The following is a 24,236-nucleotide window of genomic DNA, read 5'->3' on the forward strand; positions in this document are numbered from 1 at the left end:
TTGGAGAATTTTGAGTTTGATACGTTTTTCAGTTGATTTTGTTTTGAGTAGTGCTTTTGTTTCGAGGACAGACAGAAACTTTGGCCTTGGGAAAGTTACCCATTTCTGATATTATTCTGCTGTGTTTAACGTTATGACGAAATTTTGAAAAATCGAACCCCCAAACTATAAATAAGTTGAACCAGTCAGGTTCTTGTAACCAAAATAAAATAGTAAATACCGTAGCCTAGTTTGAAGAAGAGATGTGTCAGTCATCATGCACTGTATACATGTGAAGAAAATGATCTGCGACCTCTAAGTTTCAACTTAATGAGATTACTTGCATATATATTTCTGGAAACAGCGCAATCTAGGTAACCAACACAAGCCAATGTACTTTGCAATTTTGTTAACTACGCATACCATGCGTTGTTTGCTTCGACCTTCAACCCGTCTCTATCTGTCGCTAGGGCTGCATTTAAGTGGGTTTATTATGCAAACACGCCACTGCTCCATGTGTTTGCAGTTCATGCACGCATAAAATAGGCCTGAAGCCGGCCCCGTGTGGTTGGTATGGTGGGCATATTTTATGCTATAACTCATCGGAACGACTTCGGTACGGGTTTGTTGGGATCGGAAGGAAAAGCACACCTTGGAGAATTGCTTCAACTTGCAAAACCGGCTGGTAAATTTCGGCGCTGTTTTGATCCTCCCGTGTCGTGATCTGGAGGATAACATCGAGACCTTTGCCACGAAAAGGGCGTCAGCAGCCACTGCGTGCGTGAGTCGGCTGTGACAAAAATGATGCGGGTTGTCAGTGAATAAAGTGAATGGACTTTGCCGCAGACGAAATGACCCCATAACCTTGTGGCATCGTGGGTAACTCAGATCATCCGATCAATTCGCTTCCAGTGTGCACGCCGTGCCGGATCGTACTGCTTAACACGTGTGGGGTTCCTTGGGCGATCGCTCGTCATTTTGGGGAGAGTAGATTGTTGCTCACCGCCATCAACATGCTGGACCACATCGATCCCGTCTTCCAGCAGGCCATCTTCTCCTTCGAGGAGGACTTTGACCACCGGCCGTGGATCAAGACCATGGAGACCCACTGGGTGGACTCCATCTACGCCAGCGTTATATACGTGCTGGTCATTTTCGGCCTGCAGTGGTTCATGAGGGACCGCCCCAAGCTGGACCTGCGCCGCCCTCTGGTGCTGTGGTCCCTGGGCCTGGCCATCTTCAGCAACCTCTGCGCCTTCCGGCTCTGGCAGGAGCTCTTCCTCTACAAGAACCTGCACGGCTGGAAGGCCACCATGTGCGAGGCCGACATCGGCTACTCCGGCGTCAACGGCTTCTGGTCGCTCCTCTTCGTCCTGTCCAAGCTGCCGGAGCTCGGGGACACGCTCTTCATCGTGCTCCGGAAGCAGAAGCTCATCTTCCTGCACTGGTACCACCACATCACTGTCATGGTCTACACATGGTACACCTATCCGCTGCTTGTGGCCCCGGGCAGGTACTTCATCATCGTCAACTGCACCGTCCACGCCATCATGTACACCTACTACGCACTGCGGGCCTCTCGTCTGGTCCGCATACCCCGTGTCATCAACGTGAGCATCACCCTACTGCAGATGTCGCAGATGATTGTAGGGGTCGTAGTCAACGCCCTGGCTTATTACTACCGCACCAATGGGGAGTTCTGCTCTACCACGGATCGCAACTTACACGTTGCCCTTCTGATGTACACCAGCTACTTCTTCCTCTTCGCCCACTATTTCTACCAGGCCTACTTTGTCCGTTCCCCGGTGGTGAAGCCATCCCCCAAACCTGCCGTCGAGAAAGACAGCAACGGAGTCCCCCAGTCAAATGGCACACACGCCGATTCCAAGCACATCAATGGAGTCCACGCCAACGGGGTAAATGCTTACAAGATGGATTAGAATCGCCTGCCTGGGTCGACCCTTGTCTCGAAAGGCGAGGGTGCGTCTCTTCTGTTTACGTATACTTTCGGTTGGATAAAGCTACACAGGTCAAAGGTATTACTAATCGTTAAGACTTTCTCATCGGCTAACATCTTCAGAGCGTTTAGATCTGCAACTGAATGTAAAAAAAATGGTGATATAATTTTGAATTGGATAAAAGTATAACAAAAAGCCTGCGATAATATTAGCAGCGTGTTTTGGATTCCATACTCAGACATCACTTGACACCTTGTGCACAAAACCTTCGACACTGGTCTGAAAAATTGGAAGTATTTTCTAAACATGTATTCGATATTGCCCCTGCAAAATTTGACTTTTTAAGACATTTTCTTCCTGTGTGGTGGCTACTATACCCCTGAGGGGAAAATAAGCAATGTCGGTATGTGGAACTCTTACCGTAATGTTTTCATAACTGTTCCCTTCTTTACTCGTAAAATGTTTACCACGTGCAAATTTTCTCAGGTTGTAAAAGAGACTAAATTTTGAAGCTAATTAATGTCCTGGTTAGGAAATTACCATGGACACTAGTTGATTAGTGAGGTTTGACAAATAAGTATAAGGAGACTAAAATGTTTCATTTTTATTTTTTCTATATCATCTGGCTTCTCAATAGTTTAACAGGTGTTCATTCAAAATAGTCTTGCATTTATCGCAGCTGAGTTTTAATTAGACCAGTTTTAACACAGGTTATTTTTCTAATGGAAAGAGTGATCTTACACCCTGAAAATGTTTGGTTTATATACTCACTTCTCTGTAAGAAGCTACTCAGTCTCAAATTAATTTACTTCATTTATGAATGCGATATTTGAATAATTACTTATATGTGACTTTTTTAAAAAATAGTCAGTTCTTTCTGGGTTTTTTTAGTAAATATATACCAACGGTAATGTACAACCAGTGCTTTGTTTGAGCGTGGACCTGTGGTTAAAGGTTCCTCAGAATTATCAATTTTCAATTGGCGGTTAAAAAAATCAGCTGAATTTTGTACCCCGTTGAGTTAATCATCAAACAGCTATATTTTTAAATATTAAATAGCACTTTATGACTCGTTGCGACTTGCACCCTGCTGACGTACGCTGAACTGTTGGCACGCACATCAATTCTGACGCTATTCATTCACTTGGTGATGTTTGAGCAGTCATTTCAATTATCAGTAACCAATGACAGGTTGGCCGGGACTGTACAGTTCTATCTACATGATACATGTCCACGGGCGTGGGTAGGATTTTTTTGGGGGAGGGGAGCAGACAACTTTTTATTTTTCTTGCTCAATTTCCTGGGGAAATTAACAGTTAACGGTGGGGTAGAGGGTTCAATTATGATTTTTTTCCCTGGCAGATTTTCAAACTGTTCTTTTGGCTGCACTGATTCAGCCATTCGTGGACCACGTCTCAACCCCAAATTTGAGACGTGTGGGATGATGCAGTGGTCGAATAGTGGCGTGAAATAACTTGCTTTTTTTTCTTTCAAAACAGAAGTCCTGTAGGAAGACTTTTGTACATACGTGTATTTCTTGTGTTCTGCCGTGCTATCAAAGACTGTTATGACAATGGACAAAAGCCACTGTTCACTGCCTCTGTCAGTGAGGGTGATTGCTGTATTGTTTAGGTACTATACATCCCGTACAATTATTGACTCAAAGAGTCTCAACTTTGACCAAAAGTCACCGTTTGGTGTTCTACATGTACTCTGAAAAGGCAAGTGGTAACTTGTAACCCTTTCTGCTTTGTCATTTCGGGAGTTTTGTCAATAGAAAAACTGATATGCATAGTTTGTTGAACAGTGGTCCAGATAGAGTGATAAATGTCGAAAAGGTCTTTGGCAAGGGCCCGGGTGTTCATTCTGTGATTTATCGGAACATTGGAGGGTCCTTGAATCGGGCGACCCTAGCCTAGTTGCCATTTAACACGCTTCTATTTGGATGTTTGAGGCTTCGATGTGGTGACCTTATGTATTTATCAGCAGATAACGGGACAATATCAGACGGTCTGGATTTGCGGACTTCAGCCATCGCCGGCGGTATTTCACAATGTGCAAAAAACGGCAGTTCAACGGGCCGTCGTCACGTGAAAGATAATGTAGTTACTTAACCTTAGTGCCTGGGAATGTAAGGCGCATGGCTTAGGACGGACAAGTGTTCTTTTGAAGTTTTTATTTTATCGTAATGACGTTGAATTCTCGCACAAAGAAAACAGGTTGTTGACCTTTGCTGTAAGGTCTTTGCCTTTTGTGCTTCATCATTGGAGCCCGTCATCAAGGCCTATACATTTCAAGGTGCTTAATTGGTGCTTATCTCACATTAAAAACTGTGCTTCGTGGAATGTTTCACTTTATCGCTCAAACATATATAAAACGCAGGCGGGTGACTTTCCAAATGCGGCAATTGGGTGGTAGAAAGAGCCTTTCCGGAAGCTCCTCATGCACTTCTTGTTTCTTCAGAAATGCAGTGCAGTCCAAAGCGTACTGCATGGTTGCACTCACTTTCCAACATTGGACCCAGATGTAAGGAGAGATCATTTATCCCACGGGTTGGCGTGCACATGTGACGGATCTGTGCATACAACCACAATTACAGCGGACCGTCATCGTTGAGAAATGCAGCCCTTGGCTCAAGTCTCATGCCATCGGATGTCAGGCCTGGGTAGGCCCCCTACCGGCTATACATTTCATGCATTTAAAAGCCGTAATCGAATCGGTTTTATTGGTTCTGTATAAGCATGCCAGATGAATGACGCGGTAGCAGATTCCGAGGAGCAATTCTACCACTCTTCTATTGTAATTGTTTCTCTAACCTAAATGTTTTTGGAGCCAGCAAGCGATAATCGGATTGTGTACCAGTCTCGTAGATAATGAGATGTATATAACGATGAACCATTGTGTTAATTGACCGAGCGTCAATGCATGATGATGGTTTTGAATATCAGTGCTTGCTAGACACCACACATTATTCATTTAGCAAGTATATTTAGTCTCACACTTCCCGTTGTAGACCTTATATAGCGATATGTCAGGGCATGGTCAGAGTGAACCTGCATAAAATTATCGAACCTCACAATATTTGATTACTGTCTGGAGATACCGTTGAAACTTCTTTTTTCTTTTCAATAAGAGCACACAATGATAATTTGAGTATTAAATTTTAATCATAGCTGAGGCCGAGAAACATGCGATATTTCAGGCTATGAAAGCAATGGGTTGTGGCTGGCTGTGAGCTCCAAACCTATCAATAACGGGTGAGACTTGTGTACGGCTTGAGGTGTGACCAGTCGTCAATAAGATTACAAGTTAAAGATTATGATAACAATGATAAAACAGTCAATATAACGGCTCAGTAGTTGTGATAGGTACATATACATGAAATGCACTGTTTCAAAATGACAATGAAAAACAAATGTGAAACTTGCAATGTCACATTTTGACTCCTGATTGATGTCCATTGTTTTGGTGTGATGATTCGTTGTCACCTTGTTTTATAGAGGACGATCTTGGGAGAGTGCACGTCCACATTGACGCAATGTGACATTTTGCAGTACGTGCACATTGTGGTTTTTCCGTTTCAAAGGCCTACTCGTTGAGTTGGCAGTTGACGAAGGGGCGTAGCCCTACCTTGCAGTCCGAAATTGTCCATGCCTTCGGTGTATACCACTCTACATGCACATGTGCCACATTTTTTGAAATCGGTGGGAAACAAGCGTTTTTCAAAACTTCTTTCATTTTGTTTTGTAGGAGCACTGTTGGAAATGGATGGTTTTTTGTACTTCGCTCTGATATTCGAATGGTTACGTGTACATTTTTTGTAGTCTCAGTGCTCTTGTATTGTGTAAATATATAAAGTTATCCAAATCAAATGATATGTACATTTATTATTTATTCAACCAGACTATGAGGTATTGAGACCAGTGCAGACACGTCTTTGATTCCATATTTTTGTATATGGTGGGCAAGGAATTTTTCAGAATATATTTCTATTTCTGATACTTGAAGTCCTCAAGTCTAATTTCCGCAACCGTACAAGATTTTTTTTTCACTAATTGAAAGATATGAGCAACTCATCCATGCGTGGAAGCAATTTATCTAATGAATTTAACCACCTGTTATACTGACAGAAATTCCTATTAGACCTATATATCACAGCCTTACCCTGTTTTGAAATGTTTTTATTTTTATTGTATGATGTGATCAGTTTAAGACATAAACTCGGCCGTACTGACAAGACTTGCAGGTTATATTATTTGTAGTTCAAGAAGTACTATATTTCCAAATAGGTCACTCGGGAGAAAATCTTGGTACATCTTTCAACATTAGGAAGACATTTCAGTGTCTCCCTAATGCTCTAACTACCAAAAGGAGGAAATTTTTACGTCCACATTTTGAGAGATGATAGATTAGGGTCTGAAAAGAAAACATGCAAAGTTTGGTTAAGATCGGTTTCGGGAACATTGAATTATGGGACGCTAAAGTTTGAAAACATTTGTGCACGTTCCTATGGGAATGTCTCCCAAGTGGCCCATTTTCGGTAGTAGATACATGTACATGTATGTGATATAGACTAATGCAGCAGTCTATGAAAAGCAAAGAGAAATATACCTGCACATATAATTAACCCATATTAGAATTCGTATTCTGAGAATACGGATGCTCCCAAATGGATTTTCATGTATTAAAGAAGTGATATCTATTAACTTTCAGTTTTGCGGCCTTTCGTTATAAATTTGACTCTGTATGACATTATGAAGCATCAGTGACGACGAATAATATGATGGTCTGACAATGATGTGAACTTACAAAATTCAGACTTGATTGTTCAACGCCATATGTGTTGATTTGTCTTGTATTTTTTCTTCATGGAAAGATTTTTAAATAAAAAAAAACACTCCCATTAATTGGAGTCATTTGCTGAGTAGCGTGAATTATTGTGTGAAGAAGCGTTTTTACACGTTTTTTACGATATCGCCACTGATATTTCGAAGGAATTGAGGTGGGGTTACACATATAAGGAAAAATAAAATGTCATGTCGTTGCTTCAATGCTACATGTATTGCTTGGAGCTTACATATCCATTCGACGGGTCGTTGTTCACTGTTGATGTTCCAGTGTTATTGTGGCAGGTGAATGACAAGTGGTTGGAGACCGCCAATAGCCTGCTTTTCATAATGGTCCCAGTAATCTTTCCTGCATGTTTTTCCCCCTTTCGGGCTGTGCTATCAGGGGCGGATCCATGGGGATGGGGCGCACGCCCCCTTTTTTCACCAAAGAAAAAGAGGGAAGGAGAAGATATAAGGAGGTGTCATACTGCCTGAGATTGCACAACAGAGCGCCTAGAATCCAAAATGGCTCTGGACCCCGATGACGTAAGGACGTTTTACCATTACCGTTAGTTCACAACCCCCCTCTTCCTTTTGGAAAATCTGGGATCACGCTCACCCCCACCCCCCTTTGGAAACTTCTGGATCCGCCCCTGTCTATTTTGTCCGTTTTGTGACTTTTCAGGAAAGGAAAATGAGTACGATATCGAGAAACCCATGCAGAATGACTTATACTAGTAGCACAGGCTGCAGTACAATTTCAGCCGCTGGGTACTCGAATATAAGACAAAAAGTCCCATGTTATGTGTAGGCCTATGCAACATCTGACTATACATGTATTGTTTGCTGCGTATTTACGCTTAGCCCACTACAGTTGCTACCAGTTTTGAAATCTTTTCTCGGAGGACCTTTTCATCTGACTGAGCCGCGCCATGGGAGCTTGACGTAATTTGGACCGGGAAGTGTGGTACAAACGAATGGAGTACGCGCGTCTTGATTCACGTGCTGATTCTCGCGCTATCCACTCCGAGCGGAACAAAAGAGGGCGTGTTTTTTGGTACTCACCGCATAGGCGCGCAAGTACATGTACATGTACTGTAAAATATGCGCGTTTGACACGGAGCACTAAATTACTCCAGCATGTGATATGTATGGGTGCGTTCGATTAGCTTACAGGTGTAAGTCAAACTTACCGAGAGCGTTCGTTCAGCCATCACGTGATTCTCGTGCCTGCCCTGGTGTCAGCCACTACTACCCCGGCTGGCGAGCGGGTCTCTGGAGGCTGCCCGAATGTAATGACGTCATGGATGGACTGTTCGTGCATGGACGGACGTACATGCTAGAACGTGGCGGGGACTTGACCTTTTTCCCAGAATGCCATAGCGAGTACACTGCATTTCGAGGCTTCCCTTGGTGTAACACTGGTGTATTCACGTACTCACGGAACGCGTGCAAGAATCTGTTTGTAACCACCTGTCTTCCTTTTCGTCGATTGGGGGTGCACTTCAGCTTTGGGCGGATAAGCTTAATCGAGCGCAACCATAAAGATAAAGGCCACAAAAAGTCTGCTTTAACGACTAACTGCTGCAGTGTAAAGGAACATAATTAAACAAAATATGAGACGGAGAGACCCCCCTCCCGGTGCTTGGTGTTGGCATGGAGGAATTGGTCACGTCATCGTTTCACTGGAATCTCAGGAATTCTTTTCAGACGTCTAATCGGGGATATGTTAGGTGAAAATAGTTTAGAGTTTAGATTGGGCATGTGGAGGGGTGCCCCTTTGTCTTATTTCTTGCTGGAAGCTTAGGCTTTGCGAAACCATAGAGCAACTTCGGTGAAATTGTTGCATGGAAGCTGCAGCAAAGCTTTATGAAACGTAAAACCGAGGAAGACTAAATTCCCCCGCGGTAGCTCATGTTGCTCAAACCCCTCCCTCGCACGTTACGACACTGGGGAATGGGATTTATGGCTAAATCAGAATTTGTAGTTTAAAATGAAATAGTCTAATTCCTTCCTCCATGGTGAAATGTACATGTACGCTGATGTTCGTTTTCGAGGAAGAAAACAAAAAGAAGCGCACGGGCTGCAACTACACTACATTACGCGTATGAGAAAATTGTGGTACGCCAAAGTAATACGTCACGCGCGTAAGTGTGACGTCATTTTTAACTGGAGAGTACAGTGCCAACGAGTACGCACGTATCTTTGTTCACGCGCTGGTTCTCGCGCTAATGCCTTTTGCACACATAATTGTGCGCGTGACGTATTCACTTTGGTACTCAAACCTCAAAACCTTGGGCTGTGCGCGATGCGGCGGAGCATTGCTCACCAAACCGAAGGCTGAACAAAAGCCGCACTTAGAGGAAGTCTATAATTTATGGAAAAAGTTTGGTACGGTGTGTTCCTTTAAGCCCGTGAAAAGCTTTTGTGAAACCCGGTGTTGACCTGACAGCATGACCTCTGCCTTTCGGTAATTCACGCATTGCGAGGAAAGCGAGCACTCCGTTTCGTGTCTAGAAAAGACTTAAAGTAAGTAGGTTCCAAACTAGCTACGGTTTTTGTTCTTCAGGCATGATAATCTTGACCCCGAATTTATCATTATATACTCCTTAATGATATGCCATCTTTTAACGGATAGTTTGAATGCCAACATTTTTGTTAAGCCTACTCGAACATCGACATGATCTAGCCCTGCGTGAAGCCGAACTCTTTTTAGTCTGGTGCCTTGAATTGGCCCGCTGGTCATACTTGTGTGTTTGTTCAGGGCATTTTTTTGTGAAAAAGGGAACCGCACCAGCAGCTTTATTCTCCAGCCATGCGAAATTTGCACACACTGACACAGAACATATGGTCAGATCATGGAGGTAGAATCACATTCTACCTCCATGGTCAGATGGTAGGGCCATGGAGGAATAAAACACATATTCCTCCATGGTAGGGCCTACATCGATACACCGGTTTACAGTCACTTCACCCCATTTCCACATCATCCCTAACATGCCCAACCACTTCGCCCCATCCCCACATCGCCCCTCATTTCCACTTCGCCCCATTCCCACTTCACCCCATCTACACTTTGCCCCTTTCCCACTTCGCCGCATTTCCACTTCACCCCATCCCCACTTTCATGACTTTGCCGTCTGCTTTGAGTGTGTTATAAGCCTCTTCAAAAAATGGTGGAGGAGTTCCACAAACGACATGAAATGACATGTAGTTTTTTATAGAAAACTCTACGGTATTAAATTAATGTCACCTGCGTTGTCCATTATGGTGAATTAATGCATATGGTTGGACTAGCATTGAGGTTACATGTATTTCTCATCCTCTTCAAACGGCGAAGTGGAATGGGAGGAAGTGGAAATGGGGCGAAGTGGTAAGGGGTGAAGTGGAAATGGGGCGAAGTGACCGACACCCGATATACTTTATGATGTTCCTGACCTTGTACAGGGATTCTCGTAACAACTTATTTATCTCTCTCAAAGCCATATCTCCCTGTGGGAACTTACTTAAGTAAGAACAACAACACATTCTGGCATTCGCACCTGACGGGGGGCGGGAGACGCCCGAAAATTCGTAGGCCCTACAACATGCCCTAGGCCTACTTAACGCTAACGGCCCTACTACAAAGTACTACTTAGTAGTGAAATGTAGTATTCAGTGCTGTCGCTTGTAAGAGGATATGACCTAATTGTTCTCTGAAGCCATTAAATACAATAGATAAGACAATCTACCATACAGTAATGTGGCACTATGAATGCATGGCTTTATTATTCTCTGTACAACTTACAAGTAACAATGGAAGTAACCTAGCCAGAAGTAGTAATTTGTAGTGCTAGGTCCTTCAGGCTCGGACTACTGCTTAGTATTTGGTAGTACTGAGTACTGCAAGCCAAATTTTATGCAGAACTGTTGGGGTGAAATAAGTTCCCACAGGGAGATATGGCTTTAAGAGAGATAAATAAGTTCACATGGTACATCATTACATGACCATGATGACTACTTCGAGAACTCTAAGTCACTATTCCGTGTAACTTAGAGCCAACACTGTTTACATGGTGTCGTAACGCTAGCCTATGGGGCTTTGAAAAATGCTTTCCCAGGGTCAGGTAGTTGTACCTGAGGAAACCTCGGTTTGCGCTATTTACCCCTAAAGACCCTCATAATAAACTTTTACTTATATCGAACATCAGGGTTTAGGTGTATTTTGTAGAATTTAACCTAGGCCTATTAGGCATGTCACTAAAATTTTGAAGTTTCTGTAACATGATGAAATTGCAGCTTTTGTGAAGCATCTTAATGAAATTAACACAGAACAGAAAGAATTTTTGAAGTACAACTTTTCGTTCTAGAGTTGATGATGAAAAAACTAATCCAAATCAATTGCGTTTTTCAGCCATATAAAAAAAAGCCCAAAATGACAATGAATGAAAAAATTTGGTGTTTTTTCCACTTAAAAATTTACAAATATTTTGGCACTGTACACTTCAAATTTTGGCTTATCTTAAAGGGGACTTGGCACACACTATCGATCAATGGAAATGAGGTCTGTCACAGCTTCCAATTCTACATGAGCATATGGCAAAAATTGGAGTTTATGAAAAACCATCAACAGGAAAAACAAAAAAGTTGAAAAAGTGTCGGCTATAAAAATGTATACTGTCCAATAAACTTTTTGTCACTTGCTTCCACCAACTCCTGGGTATCCTCTTGAGTTGCCTTTCTTAAGTCCATTCCTTTGCATTCAAGTAATTTTCCATCTGAATGATGCGATTGGTCAATAATAAAGCCAACTCTTCCGACCCAGAAAGCTGTTCAACGTTGCGCTCAAACACGTCTTTGATCGCGGCAACCGGCGGTTCTGAATGAAATGAAAAAATGCCTGATTTCAGCGCGGTGTCTCGAAGTGTTTCTCTCAACATAATTTGGCAATCCATACATCATTCTGACGATCAACACATCTATTTTAACTTTCAACATTCAAAATGCCTAATTGTGCCACATTTTGTAAGAAAACATGGATGGTTTACCTGATCGGTGTTTACCACTTTGCGTCGCCATTTTGGAAAATTTGGAAGTCGTGGTGCATTTGCTGTGGTTTTAAGGAATCTGAAAATAGCCTTTCCAGGATCATAGGTCACATGGAACACAATGGAATCGTCCAAAGAAAATGATTATGGGGGAACAGTTTGCTTCGACACCATTCCAATGCGCGATGTTGCGCGTCACGCAGAGTGGTTCTGACAAAAAGTTTGTTTTTAAATCGTCCTACCTTCTTTATTCTAATTAAAAACAGGACAGTAAAGAGGAGGTTGTAAAGAATTTTTCTGTGTATTTCTATGGCATTTTACATGCTTTATGTTTTGACAAAGCTGCTCGGAAGTACACCCTCAATTTCACAACGGTCTGTGGTGTGTGTGTGGGTGCCGTGTGCGTGCTGAGTCGGCTGAAAATATTGATAGCCCATTTGACCTGCCTAATGTCACTGTCAAAAAGTGAGGTTTTTTCTACCACTCTTACCTCTCATCCCTCGACAATCCAAGCACATCTTTACAACTGTTTCTTTGCAAAATATCATCACCCCCGGAAGAACATATTTCTCAACATTTTAGACATGCGTAAACAGCTAACTTGACAACGCAGCGTCTCCGCCTCTCCTGCGTCCGAATTGGTCGAGTCATAATTTTATATAAAGTGATCGTTCTTTTTTTTTTATCACAGTTTCAATTAATATCAGTTAATAGGACGGCTGTATTTTTGTGTATGTGTACATGTATACTGACTTTGGGTCTCTGAGAGATTTTTATGTTAGGATTTCTTAGCCTTCTGCATGCCGACCCATATTGTCACAGTGGTTTTGATGAACCCTCCTATGCAAAGATACAATCAGCACCAAGTTGCCCAACCAGTCATCAGTTGCCAATGACATTTAATGTCTGTGCACTGTAGAGGGAGAAGCAGAAGGAACTTTTGACTGGCCGTGACCGTTGCGGCAAAAGGAGATTGACCAAAGAAATGTAACTGAATAATTAAGTTATTGAGTAATACTGCAACTCAAACCCTGCCAGAGCTGCACAGATTTTTTACATGTTTTATGTGCCTGTTGGTAACATACTTTTCTGAAATTCCATCAGAATGCGTTACGTGGCCGCTTACCTGCTGGCCGTCTTGGGCGGCAATGAATCCCCCTCCGCCAATGACATCAAGAAGATCCTGGAGACTGTGGCCGTGGGAGTTGAGGATGAACCCCTGAACAGGGTTATCGAGCAACTGTCGGGCAAGAACATCGAGGACGTCATCGCCCAAGGTACTGAATCCGAGATTTCCTCACTTAAAATTTGGGTGGGATTATTTCATGTATTTGTACTGGCTGGCCCCTAGAAGTCTTCCAGCCTGTGTGTTTAGCCTTGTTGAACTGTTGATTTGCAGCTGTCCAACAGAAGTGTAGTGAATTGTCGGTCCGAAATTTCAGACTGTCCTCGTATGTTGGCAGAATGTTTGGAAATTGAGGTCAAATGAGTCTTGCATAAAGTACAATCAGACCGGAATTGGCAACATCAAACCTTGCCAGAGAAACTCTATTACTAGTAGTTCAGCAAGGTCTAACTTGGAACTTAAAACTGTGGCAAATGATTGCCCTGTAGGCGGAGTATCAAATCTTCAAAATGGTTCATTTTTCTAAGAATTTTTCTTTTCAAATACAAACCTTGTAAACGCTCCTTAAAACCCCTTTCAACTTTATTTTCAATTGTCACGTTTTCAGTCAAAAAGGGCATTTTGCCTCCTGTTTTATTTTTATGGTAATTCAAATTTGCATATACGTGTTATTTATGAGCAAAAATGTGATGTCACTTTGTGAGGAAACTTCATTGTTACAGCTGTTTAAAAGGAGTTCATATATTCATAAGAATTCATATCTAGGACCTTTCAGGCTAGCTGCTTTCCACAGAATTACTGAAAGCTATTTAACTCTGGACTAATGACATTGAAACTAGTCGTGTTCTGTGATGATCCAATTACAACACCATCTTTCGGCTGAGAAGCCATGATTATCTTTTTTGTTTCACTGAGAACACAAATGTTAACTGTCCAGCTAGAAAAGTTTGTTCCTATCTAAGGGGCACAAATTATGTGCGAAAAATAAGGTGACCAAGGTCTAAATTTGTTAATTTTTAAGTGTTTAAAAGCATTTGATAAACAGTATCCTCGATATATTTAGAATTGGTGTTTTTTGTTGACTCACTTCTGTGATTCCCAGGCCAAACCATGCTGGCCTCTGTGCCCACAGGGGGCGTGGCAGCCGCCGCTGGGGCCGGAGGAGGTGGGGAAGGAGCAGGAGCAGCCAGTGAGCAGAAAGAGGAGGAGGCCAAGAAAGAAGAGGAGGAAGAAGAGTCGGATGATGACATGGGCTTTGGTCTATTTGACTAGACCCCCCCAGACCCCGATCACTGCTACATCAGGCTGCTTAGGGACTTAACAACATTGGTCATGGCACCATTTCACTCACACGGCACAACGCCAAACTCAAAGCTGTGCACCACATCCGGTACACGCCTGTTCATGGGACGCTCGCCTGAAACGGAGCTCTTTTTAAAAACCTCAATATCACTTTGGCCCTTTGTTTTTTGAGATGGCTTTCCATATGTCTCCTTGCAAGCCGCACGGCCGATGCAGAGATCCTAGATAGATACATTTTTTTAACTTAAGTGATCAGAGTTGAAAAAAACTGTAAAACTATCCACGCATGCTTACAAATGTGGCAGAAACATGAAAATAAAATCATTATGTGGTTTCAAGTACATAAAATTGAAGGTGTTGATTCATGTGGTGTGGTCTGATTTGTCCTTGTTATTTGTATTTTTGCCCAAATAACGTAATATGTGACAGGTACAGTACTGTACACAAATGGGCCAAAAGGGCCATTTCCACATAATAAGCCAGTTCATTTAAAAAAACCAAGGTCATTCAGGAACAAATCCTGTGCGCAAGTCGGCATGTGGCTGTGCTGATAGGATGGACTGTAGCTGGTCCGGAGGAGCTTCATTTTGGCCATGTGCTGTTGGAATGGCGAACTGGCTCGTTTTAACAAGCAGGTCTTATTTTCCTCGAACAGCTCCAAAAGAATATACACGGAATAGTCACGGTATGTCAATAGATACTCATTTACTGTTAACCCAAACACCCCAGGGTGTTTGAAAAGTATGAGAAGATTCAGGAATGATTAAAAACTAGCATTGAGGAAACTTGTGCACGCAAAGACCACACACTAATCCAACTCACTAGACTAAATCATTGCGCATGCTCCGCGTCAAACGCGCTTAAACTTGGGTAGTACTAAAGGACTGTTGATTTCATTTCAAATCTGTGGACTACTCTCCAAGATTCAGATTCCTAAGAAACAAACGGGCCTGCTGAGTCTTCCTGTTTGCCTTTGGTTGAACCATAATTATGCATTATTCAACGAGACCCGTGATGTATGTTTAAGCTCTGTCACTGCTTGATTTAGGCATTCAAAATTTGAATTCACATGTATAACGTATACACTCCAGCACCGACATGGTTGTAAACTTTGCTTTTTCCGGTAAAAGACAGAACCATTAAGATTTTAAGCACCTGTGCAATGTACATGTAACTAATACATGGAGGGGGATGTCTGGGTATGTTACCCTAGTTGTCATAGAAGTATCTCCAAGTCCATCTTGGACAGATTTATAGGGATTTATAACTGATTTTTTTTTATCCAAGTCAGTTTATTTCCTATATGTTTGTAAATAATCATCAAAGGTCATTATCTGCACGCAGGACTGTTACAATCGTGGATCCAGTTCTTAAGTGTGACGTCACTGTAGTTTATAACAAGCCCACTGCACACGTGAACAGCATATAGGGTTTACGTGGAACGTTGAACCAGAAGTTAAGGCGCAACTTCAGCTATCGTGCAAATCGTGGCGGTCTGCCTTTGTGACGAAGTCACTTGCGAACTGGATAGCGAAAAAACTGAGAAAAGTCAGGACCTTTAACCTTAACTTGGATAGGATAGACACGTTTCAATCCTAGATATGAGGGCTTTCTCTAGGATTGAAATGACTGTTTATCCTATCCCAGTTAAGGTTAACGGTAGGGTTATAGTTTCATTTAACTGCTCCAAATAAAATGTTCCTAACTGATGCGCCCCTCGGTTGTCCATGTATCTTGGTCCATTATGTTCACTCTACCCATTATTATGGAAAGAAATACTCAGATTTATTCAATAGGTTCGGAGATTCATGTACAAGAAAAAATGCGGAGGTTTTCTACAAGCAAAAACTGCTCGGCCGAAATTATTCTTGCTCGTACACAGATCAGATGGACATGTGACAAGATGAGACACTGTAGACGAGTGATGGGTAGTCATGGCCTGCCTTATAGACAGTGGCGTATCAGGCAGGCGAGGGGAAGAGAGACGTCATTTTTCTGGGGGGGATTCTTTATGGATGAAAAAAGTTGGGCAATTAATGTTTTCAAAACGAAATCCCCAATTTCCCAAAACCCACAATCTTGATGGGCAACATGTACATGATTCCTGGTTCCGGATAGACCCCACTGTGATCCACTTTTGTGTTCAATATTTCGACACCATTGAACTACCAAAATCCAGCCTACTGCATGTACATAATGTATTAGCAAAATTTTCTGCTTGCAGCATCAACCAGGTACACTCAGGACAACGATATGTTTACTTCACAAATTCATTCAATTACTGCACATGAATTGGCATGGCAGTAAAAAGTATGAGCGGGCATAAACATCGGTGCCATTTTTTCTCAAATTCTCCGGAATTTGTCACTTCTTATCTTCAGAAAATGCTCTAACTTCATCACACTAACAGGTACTGCCTTCTGATCTAAGCTGGTCCATTAACCCTGGTAGCTGAGCGCACTTCAGTCGCAAGAGGGCCTTCTTTGTGTGCGTTTCGAGTCGGTTCCCGTTTCTCACGTAGTCTCCAGACGTCTTCCATTTTTAAATACAGTGCTAGCTGGGGTCTGCTGCATGCTGGAACTACTGATGATGCACGTGTATTTGTGTCGCGACCCGTTGCGACGATGGAAGGCCACTGGGAAAGTCTTCCCGTTTCTCTCAGCAAAACAACTCATAAATCTCTTCAGCAGATGGGCTTTGATCACATGACACCTGTACAGGTAACAGGTTTCTCAATATCTGACTGCTGAGAAACTGGAATTCAACTACTAGGCCTAAGTAATAAGCCAGGTCGTCGGAGATAGCTTACAATCTGTCTCTTATCCGTCGCCACCACAGCCCTACTTCAAGGCTAGGCATGTCTTAAATGCCTGAAATCCAAACTGCAGGAATATCACAAACTTTGAATCCTAATATCTTCCGAAATAAGCATGACTCGACAATTTTACTTACACCGGCTTAGTTCTCAAAGTTTGGACTTTAATACCAGCCCCCTAAAGCTTTCCAAAATTGTAAATTTTCTGATGTATGGCGCCTTGAAAACCTGGCCTGTATTATTAAATGCTGACCACGGGCGGCGCCATTTTGAAAAACGAAGGCAGCGTTTCGTGCGTCAGAAATCAAGGCACTAGACAGGTTCCGTAGATACATAATTCATGTTGTCACAGTAGTGCTTAGTATAAGTTGCGTGAGCACTTTGCTAGTATGCATGTGGAGCATGGTACACACATGCATACTAATGTTATTCAAATTTAATTTCACCGGTTCGTTGTTCGTCTGTCATGCAAGATGTGACGGGGTACCAGTTTTGTATGGTACAACGTATGCAGAGCGCAATTATTCCCACAAATAATTATATTGCCGAAAATATTGTCGCCTACGTAAGCCTTATTACCGCTGGGTGATTGTGCACAAAGGTAGACAGGCATTGTGAGAAGGAAAAGGGAGCAAACATCGCCCCCTTTTCCTTCCCACAATGGCTTTCTACTATAAGGCTTATTTCTGGGCTTATTTGACCCCGAAAAACCCCATGTTCAGGGTTGCACCTGTGGAAGAGAGTTGTGTGTGTGTGTGTGTACGTCATTGTGAAATGGCTTGTACAATGTAAATGGGCTGCAGGTGGTGGCACAGGGTTTTTATGTGCGTGTGTCTCTTTATCTGAAAGTGAAAAGGTTAATTATTGAGCGTTGGAATATCAAACCTTTACTTGTTCGACATTGAATGTTGGATGATGAACTAACTTCACATTGTTTTTTTCTTATCACGTTCATGCATGTCGTGTTTTGAGTAACACTAACTTTACAGTACATGGTCAGGTTGGTGGAAGTGTGATCTGATCCATGCTCTTCTTCTTCCGAGAGATGCGCTAACTTCATATATTTGAAGACTCATGCACATTGAAATGAAAAGCAGTTACAGTCTTTAGAGGTGGGAGGAAAACCCCAGAGGAATATTCTGGGTAGAACCCGCAGAATCGAGTAGGGACTGAAACCCCAATCCGCATCTGGACTTAGCTGGGAATCAAACCCGGACCGCAGAGGTGGAAGGCAAGGAAAGTTATACCCAGCAAGAAATGAGACCGAGGGGTACCCCCCCAACATGTCCAATCCCTATACACATTCCAGACTATTGTTACTTAACACATCCCCCAAGATGTCTGAAAGGCATTCCCCAGATTCCTGCCAGACAATGACCAACAGAAAGCAGGGGGGTTCTCTCCGTCTCATACCTTGCTGCATATGAGGAAAGTACATGTACCACCATGCCAATCCGATTCCCCGGATCAACTCAGTAACTCACCACACTAGCCCAGTCACTGCCAGTAGCCTGCCTCATGTACATACATGTACCTGTGCTGCAGTGCAATTAAATTGGAATTTATGTAGAAGATAAAATGTAACATACATGTAATTTTTATGTCTAGAAACTTTAGTCTCTAGGCCTAATCATGAAATTGGTAAGAGTCCCATATACGGATATCACTTATTTTCCTGTACAGTCGTTTAAGCCATCAGAAAGTAACAACATGTCCTAAAAAGTCAAATTTAGCAGTGAAAATATTAAAGTATTTACTCAGAAAACACGTAGAATTTTTCAGACCAGTCTCATAGGACTTGTGCGCAGGGTGCCAAGTGATGTCTGTGTAGGGAACTCTTTCTATGAAATTGATCATGCAGTCTGTAAACATGTCTTTGCATGTAGCAGCATCTGACTTGGGGCAAGATTTTGAGAACCCCCTTTATTGAAGGGACTTGGCCATCCCATTTTTTACAAATTCGGTCAACATTGTCATAGGGTTGCATTACAAAAGAAGCGTATTAAATGTAACATTAAGATTCAGACAGCAGGCTCGACTACACTTTTACAGGGTTTGAAATTGTTTTGGTTTCAGGCAGCTGCGATTCCTCTCTTCATGAACAATAAGGATGTTGCAGCAGAAGCAGTGAGTACATTCACTTCACAGAGTCCCTGACCCACTTCAGACTGACCCACTTAAGACTGACCCATCTGCGGTTTTGTTAAAGTCAATGTCTGTGTCAGATGCCATCAGATTTTAAATTTCATATTGTTTGTTTTGCCATTAACTGACGTATATTTGGAAACACTGTATACTCAATGTTAGCCGAGGGCTTACAAAAAAGTTGACAAGCTTTCTTGGGTTGGGTGTGACCCCCCGACCTGCTCACTAGTATACTTAACTGCACTGCCACTCGACCGCTGCATTTGCTGGGTTTAACTGGCATTTTCAAGATTGATAGGATGTGGGTATCACAAAGAAAGTTTTATAATAAGTACTTTGTTCATCAGGAAACTGTTAACATTTTATATCAACAGAGTAAAGAAATTACTTCGTTCGGAAGCAACAGTCTTTCAGTTGTCGCTGCTGACAACTTCAAGAAAATTACATTCTCAAACATTTTTGTCACAGGTGACTGGGAGTGGCAAGACATTGGCATTTGTCATTCCCATCTTGGAGATCCTACTGAGGAGAGAAACACTGCTAAAGAAAAGAGAGGTGACTGAAAAGTTTTTCAGGGATTAAAAGCTTGAAGTTCAAAGGTTCCCCCAGGATGGCCACCGTATCTTTTCCCGAGAATATTTATGAAGAGTTATCCTCCCACCTCTGAAACTGAACATTTATTCATTGCCTTTTCTCCCAGGGGTCCTAGAGAGAACAGTACCTATATATAACTGAAGGGCTTTAAAGCATAAAGCAGGGTTCAACCTTTACGCTGGTCCGCTAGCCAAATTCAAGTAAAAACCGCGGCGGTCTAGCGAAAGCCCTCGTCTGGGTAGTCTGGCGGTCTAATAAAACAACATTCTGAAATAAGCGGTGAAATAGTTGATTGTGATGCACGCCCTCTAGCTGCTGCTGGTTTTTAAACAAAATAAAATAGAACCTTCTACAACCAAGAATAGTTCGGGCCTTGGCACCAGCCCAGCAGAAGTAATACTGAAGTCTATGAATGCGGCGGCGGTAAATCGTCTGAAACTTCTGTTCCGCAACGCCTTTGCGGCGCGATCACGCATATGACGTGCTACGTGTGGCCGGTGCGACTCGACAACGCCATGACTTGACGTTGGTTCTGCTAACAAGATCTAAACCAGCACATGCTTTCATGCATTGCATCGTAGAGGTACATGGAAGTCATGAATACGCATCCCACGCCTATGACGTACCGAGTGTGTACACGCATTACGTTACTATGAATGTGCAGTACTGATTTCTCTGATTGATCATTGGTAGTTGTGACACTAGCGATGTCACGGTTGTGATTTCGTGTTTGGTTCACACGCTACGGGTTGCACTACACCAAATACGCACCCGTAGAAAGTTCACTGGAAATTCAGGATTGTGGCCAGAATATCATTTTTCGTTTCAATTTTATGGGGGTTAGCCACAAAAATTATTTTTATTTGCCTTTCCCCAAAGATACTTCCAAAATAGTAGTAAAACTATGCGCTCAGCTCTGAATGTAACCTCCGCCGCTTATGAAAGAAATACCCTGAACTGGAAATTATCAGTCCCAAATTTGGGATTTATCGAAATATTTCTATGATCCCTCCTGATTATGGCATGTCTTGTTGTAAAATCCCCGTGAGATCACCAAATAATAGCTCACAAAAAAAATAGCTCACACACAGAAAAATACAACCATTTGGTGGAATGCACCCCACAGGTACTGGACCCAGTTGAGAACGAACATGTACTGTATGTACATTGCGCCGGGCGTCTGAACGTTTTTCAAATTAAACGTAAATTCCCAACCTTAAATTAGATACTCGAAAGAGTAGGGTTTAGTAATTTGGATTTGTAACTATTTTTGTCCAGGTTGGCGCAATCATTTTAACCCCTACCAGGGAGTTGGCCCTACAGATCGATGAAGTCCTGTCAGATTTTACCACCTTCCTGCCCCAGTTAACCCAGCAGTTGGTAATTGGTGGCAGCAACCTCGCCAACGACATCAAGCAGATACAGGACAAAGGGTGAGATGGGGAACTTTTTATCCAAACCGTGGCTGTTTCTGAAAGAAGGTCACCTGGTCTGAAGAGGCATATTCAGCTCCAGTCCAGTCACTCCGTAGGCATTTGTGCTTGGAGTGTGTTTAAAAATCCTTGCGGCTTCACCACTCTCCTGGATCCCAGTGGCACTTTCTGTGTATTTTAACTTTACAAGAGAGCAAGTCAAGAGAGTCAAGTATTGTTTATTAATTGATAATTTGAAAACGGAAATTTCAGAGTCTGCATCAGAGAACGATTAAAAAAATGCAATTTACATGTACACCAGTACAAGACGCATGCTAAAAGTATTCAATTATGCAGTCTGGGAAAAATCCAACAGTCAAAAAAGTGCAGTGATTAATGTAGGTAAGCTCACCTAAGTCATATGCAGAATGTCCATTCTTCACTGTTACAGTCTGGCAGACACAGTCTGTCAGTAAAACACTTATTTGTAGAGTAAATGACACAACAAATCCAGAAGACGGGAAAAAACTCACAAAAATTTGGCATCTAAGACGAAGGTCAGAGGTCACGTGAACTCGATTTTGCTATAGGAGATCGAATTCCGATCTCAGTGGATGAGTTGTCATTTTAAGATTACCTTAATTCTGTCAGTCGTCAATCTATTCTGGCTTAAGCCATATTATCTTGTCCCCCCGCCCCCAAAACCTCGCCCTCTTCATTGACTTTATAAAGTGTTTTTGACAAGAGTGTCAAGTGCCATACAAAGTGATAGTGACTGGGTTCTACCTTCCCCAATCCTCCAGAATTTTCCTGAATCTTGTGGCTGATTTATAGTTTGCACAGACACCAGTGCTATGAGGTGGTTGATATAATGGAAACACTCTGTAAGCATTGTCACTGTTATTGTCAGTTTGCTTGGTTACTGTGAATCCCGTCATGGAGTTCGGTTCTTGATTGCCTCCAGGACCCCTGCACAGTTTGTATGTATCCACAGACAGGATTTGGGATTCTTACAGTGGAGGTTTGAATGCTGTGCTGGGGGGAGTCACTTTACCCTCACTTGCGTAGCTGTCCATCCCAAGAGGCATCAAGGGTTATTGTGCTTGATTAAACCGACATCACCTGAAATGGTTGCACCGATGGTTGTCCAGTGAATCAAGATGGTTTGTAGGGTTGTTTTTAGCCCCAATAAGCAAGGATTATATGATGTAAAATGGACCGAGAGTGTCTCAGTACCAGAAAGCACTTTATGAGTACGTGCATGTCTTTCCATCTTAGTTATTGTGTTTTTTTCTCTTTCCACCATAGGGCCAACATTATTGTCGCTACCCCCGGTCGCTTAGAGGATCTCTTCCAGCGCAAGGACTTTGGGCTGAATCTTCCAGCAATGGTCAGATCCCTGGAGGTTCTTGTACTGGATGAGGCTGATAGGCTTCTGGACATGGGCTTTAAAACAAGGTGTGTGAATGTGTCTGATCATTTTCCCCACCCCTGTGTAGTTGAATATGTCACAAGCATTTTAAACAAGTACTTTTACTCAGTGTCACAGCGTTCTCCGCAAGTTCCTTTATTGGTAGTACAGGCTTTGCATGGTAGCCATCTTTCGGGGCAGTGCAATTGCTCAACTAGGAAACCTCCTGTGTGTATATCTTGTGGAACACAAACACTTGCCTTGAAGATGGCAGCCATGCAAAACCCTCAGTAGCAGGTGAACAAGGACACATTTAACTCTGCTTCTGGTAAAGTGGCTTGCTCAAGAACTTAAGTATTGATTGTCTGTGTGGGTTGAGCCCCACTGTCTGTGTGTTCCATGTTTTGAGTTGGAAAGGAGGCTTTAGTTTGTCCATATTTTGAAATTTACTTTTTCGTTCAGTATTAATATGATTCTGAGCTACCTACCCAAGCAGCGACGGACAGGTCTTTTCTCGGCAACGCAGACTGATGAGGTTGAAGCGTTGATCCGGGCTGGTCTGAGAAATCCAGTGCGCATCACAGTGAAGGAGAAAAAGACATCGGCCAATGTGAGTCAGATACGCATCTCTTTGAGACTCCCTGAGATTGTTAAGCCTTTGTAAGTAAGGCAGTGAAATTTTGCTTTGAAAAGTCTTAAATGAAATTCCTCAATACATGTGGCTGCGTTTATATCAGGTCTTGTTTCCAACACTTTTGCATGCACTTGTTTGAAACACTACATCCAGGCACCAGTCTACTCTGACTCTGTTATCACAGTTTGAATTTTGACTAGGTGGGCCAGGTAGTACTAGTGGATTAACCCTAACCCCTTGGGACCATTGAAATCATGCATATGCTTGTTGGATTCAGAACGGGTAGGATTAAAGATCGTGAAATTCGTAATGTGATTCTTAAATCTCTTCATGTAAAATTTCAGATATGAAAACTTAGCCCATAGAGAACTCACTCAAGTTGAGGATACTACTTTTTGCTCTCAATTTAATGCTGGAACTAACAGCTGTTTTTTATTTTTTGTAGGTCATACAAAAAACACCCATGACATTGAAAAATTACTATCTGGTAAGTGCCGTGTTCTGTCAAAACTAGATGTCTCTTGGCATCTGTGAGGTATAGATTGAGATTGATTCCTTTTTGCAAAATGGCAAAATTATTTCAAGTTGAATTTCTTGATGACTTTGATGGAGTGAAAACATTTTCTTTGTCAAATGGCCAGTTCTTGGTTCTGTTTGAAAAGGAGAAACTGCGCAAGCCGTTATCTGGATAATAATCCTACATGCAATCTGGAATGAAGGCATGCAACCCCCCTCCCAAATTGAAAATCATTTGGGCAATGGGTAATGAATTGAAAGCATGGAGTGCTCATTTGCCTTGTGTTTTATCAGTGTGCCTTTCCGTCATTGCAGATATGTGAGAGCGACGAGAAATTCAATTTGTTGATAGCGTTCCTACGGAAACACAGGGTAAGTTTTCTTGTGTGACTCATGAGGCCAAAGAGAGAAGCAGCAGAGAGTCAATGAAATGTTGTCAGCATAATGGAGTGAATTTGGTTCTCAATATTGAGGATTTATTCAGACAA

At 42.4% G+C, this 24,236-nt stretch overlaps 2 protein-coding genes and 1 pseudogene across 3 annotated transcripts in view; all 3 read left to right on the top strand.

Annotated features, from left to right (window-relative positions):
- The first annotated feature begins 235 nt into the window (after positions 1-235).
- Positions 236-6,849, top strand: LOC147798209 (very long chain fatty acid elongase 6 pseudogene; annotated as a pseudogene).
- Positions 6,850-9,141: 2,292 nt separating this feature from the next.
- Positions 9,142-14,569, top strand: LOC147798210 (large ribosomal subunit protein P2-like). Its single transcript, XM_087140782.1, has 3 exons — positions 9,142-9,295; positions 12,898-13,070; positions 14,022-14,569. The coding sequence occupies exons 2-3, from the start codon at positions 12,899-12,901 to the stop codon at positions 14,189-14,191; spliced, it is 342 nt and encodes a 113-aa protein (XP_086996908.1). The 5' UTR covers positions 9,142-9,295; position 12,898; the 3' UTR covers positions 14,192-14,569.
- A 2,222-nt stretch (positions 14,570-16,791) lies between these two features.
- The window catches only part of LOC110982237 (ATP-dependent RNA helicase DDX55-like), a 31,127-nt gene continuing 23,682 nt past the window's right edge, over positions 16,792-24,236 (top strand). Inside the window, exons 1-8 of one of the 2 annotated variants that reach the window (XM_087141129.1) lie at positions 16,792-16,941; positions 19,113-19,163; positions 19,650-19,736; positions 21,054-21,208; positions 22,496-22,645; positions 23,061-23,208; positions 23,678-23,719; positions 24,064-24,120. In XM_087141129.1, coding sequence (XP_086997255.1) covers positions 16,846-16,941; positions 19,113-19,163; positions 19,650-19,736; positions 21,054-21,208; positions 22,496-22,645; positions 23,061-23,208; positions 23,678-23,719; positions 24,064-24,120 — 786 coding nt within the window. In that variant the 5' untranslated portion in view covers positions 16,792-16,845. The remainder of the gene's footprint in view (positions 16,942-19,112; positions 19,164-19,649; positions 19,737-21,053; positions 21,209-22,495; positions 22,646-23,060; positions 23,209-23,677; positions 23,720-24,063; positions 24,121-24,236) is intronic. The other variant, XM_087141128.1, reaches the window with a different exon arrangement.

The sequence above is a fragment of the Acanthaster planci genome, linkage group LG09, assembly GCF_054643075.1.
Source record: "Acanthaster planci isolate LZ-2023a linkage group LG09, COTS_SCS, whole genome shotgun sequence".
NCBI lineage: Eukaryota > Metazoa > Echinodermata > Asteroidea > Valvatida > Acanthasteridae > Acanthaster > Acanthaster planci.

Bases quoted from the DNA above. Each gene is read 5' to 3' on its own strand.
- LOC147798210 (XM_087140782.1), top strand. From the start codon at position 12,899: ATGCGTTACGTGGCCGCTTACCTGCTGGCCGTCTTGGGCGGCAATGAA. The intron at 13,071-14,021 runs GTACTGAATCCG...TGTGATTCCCAG, and splicing joins CGAGGACGTCATCGCCCAAG to GCCAAACCATGCTGGCCTCT.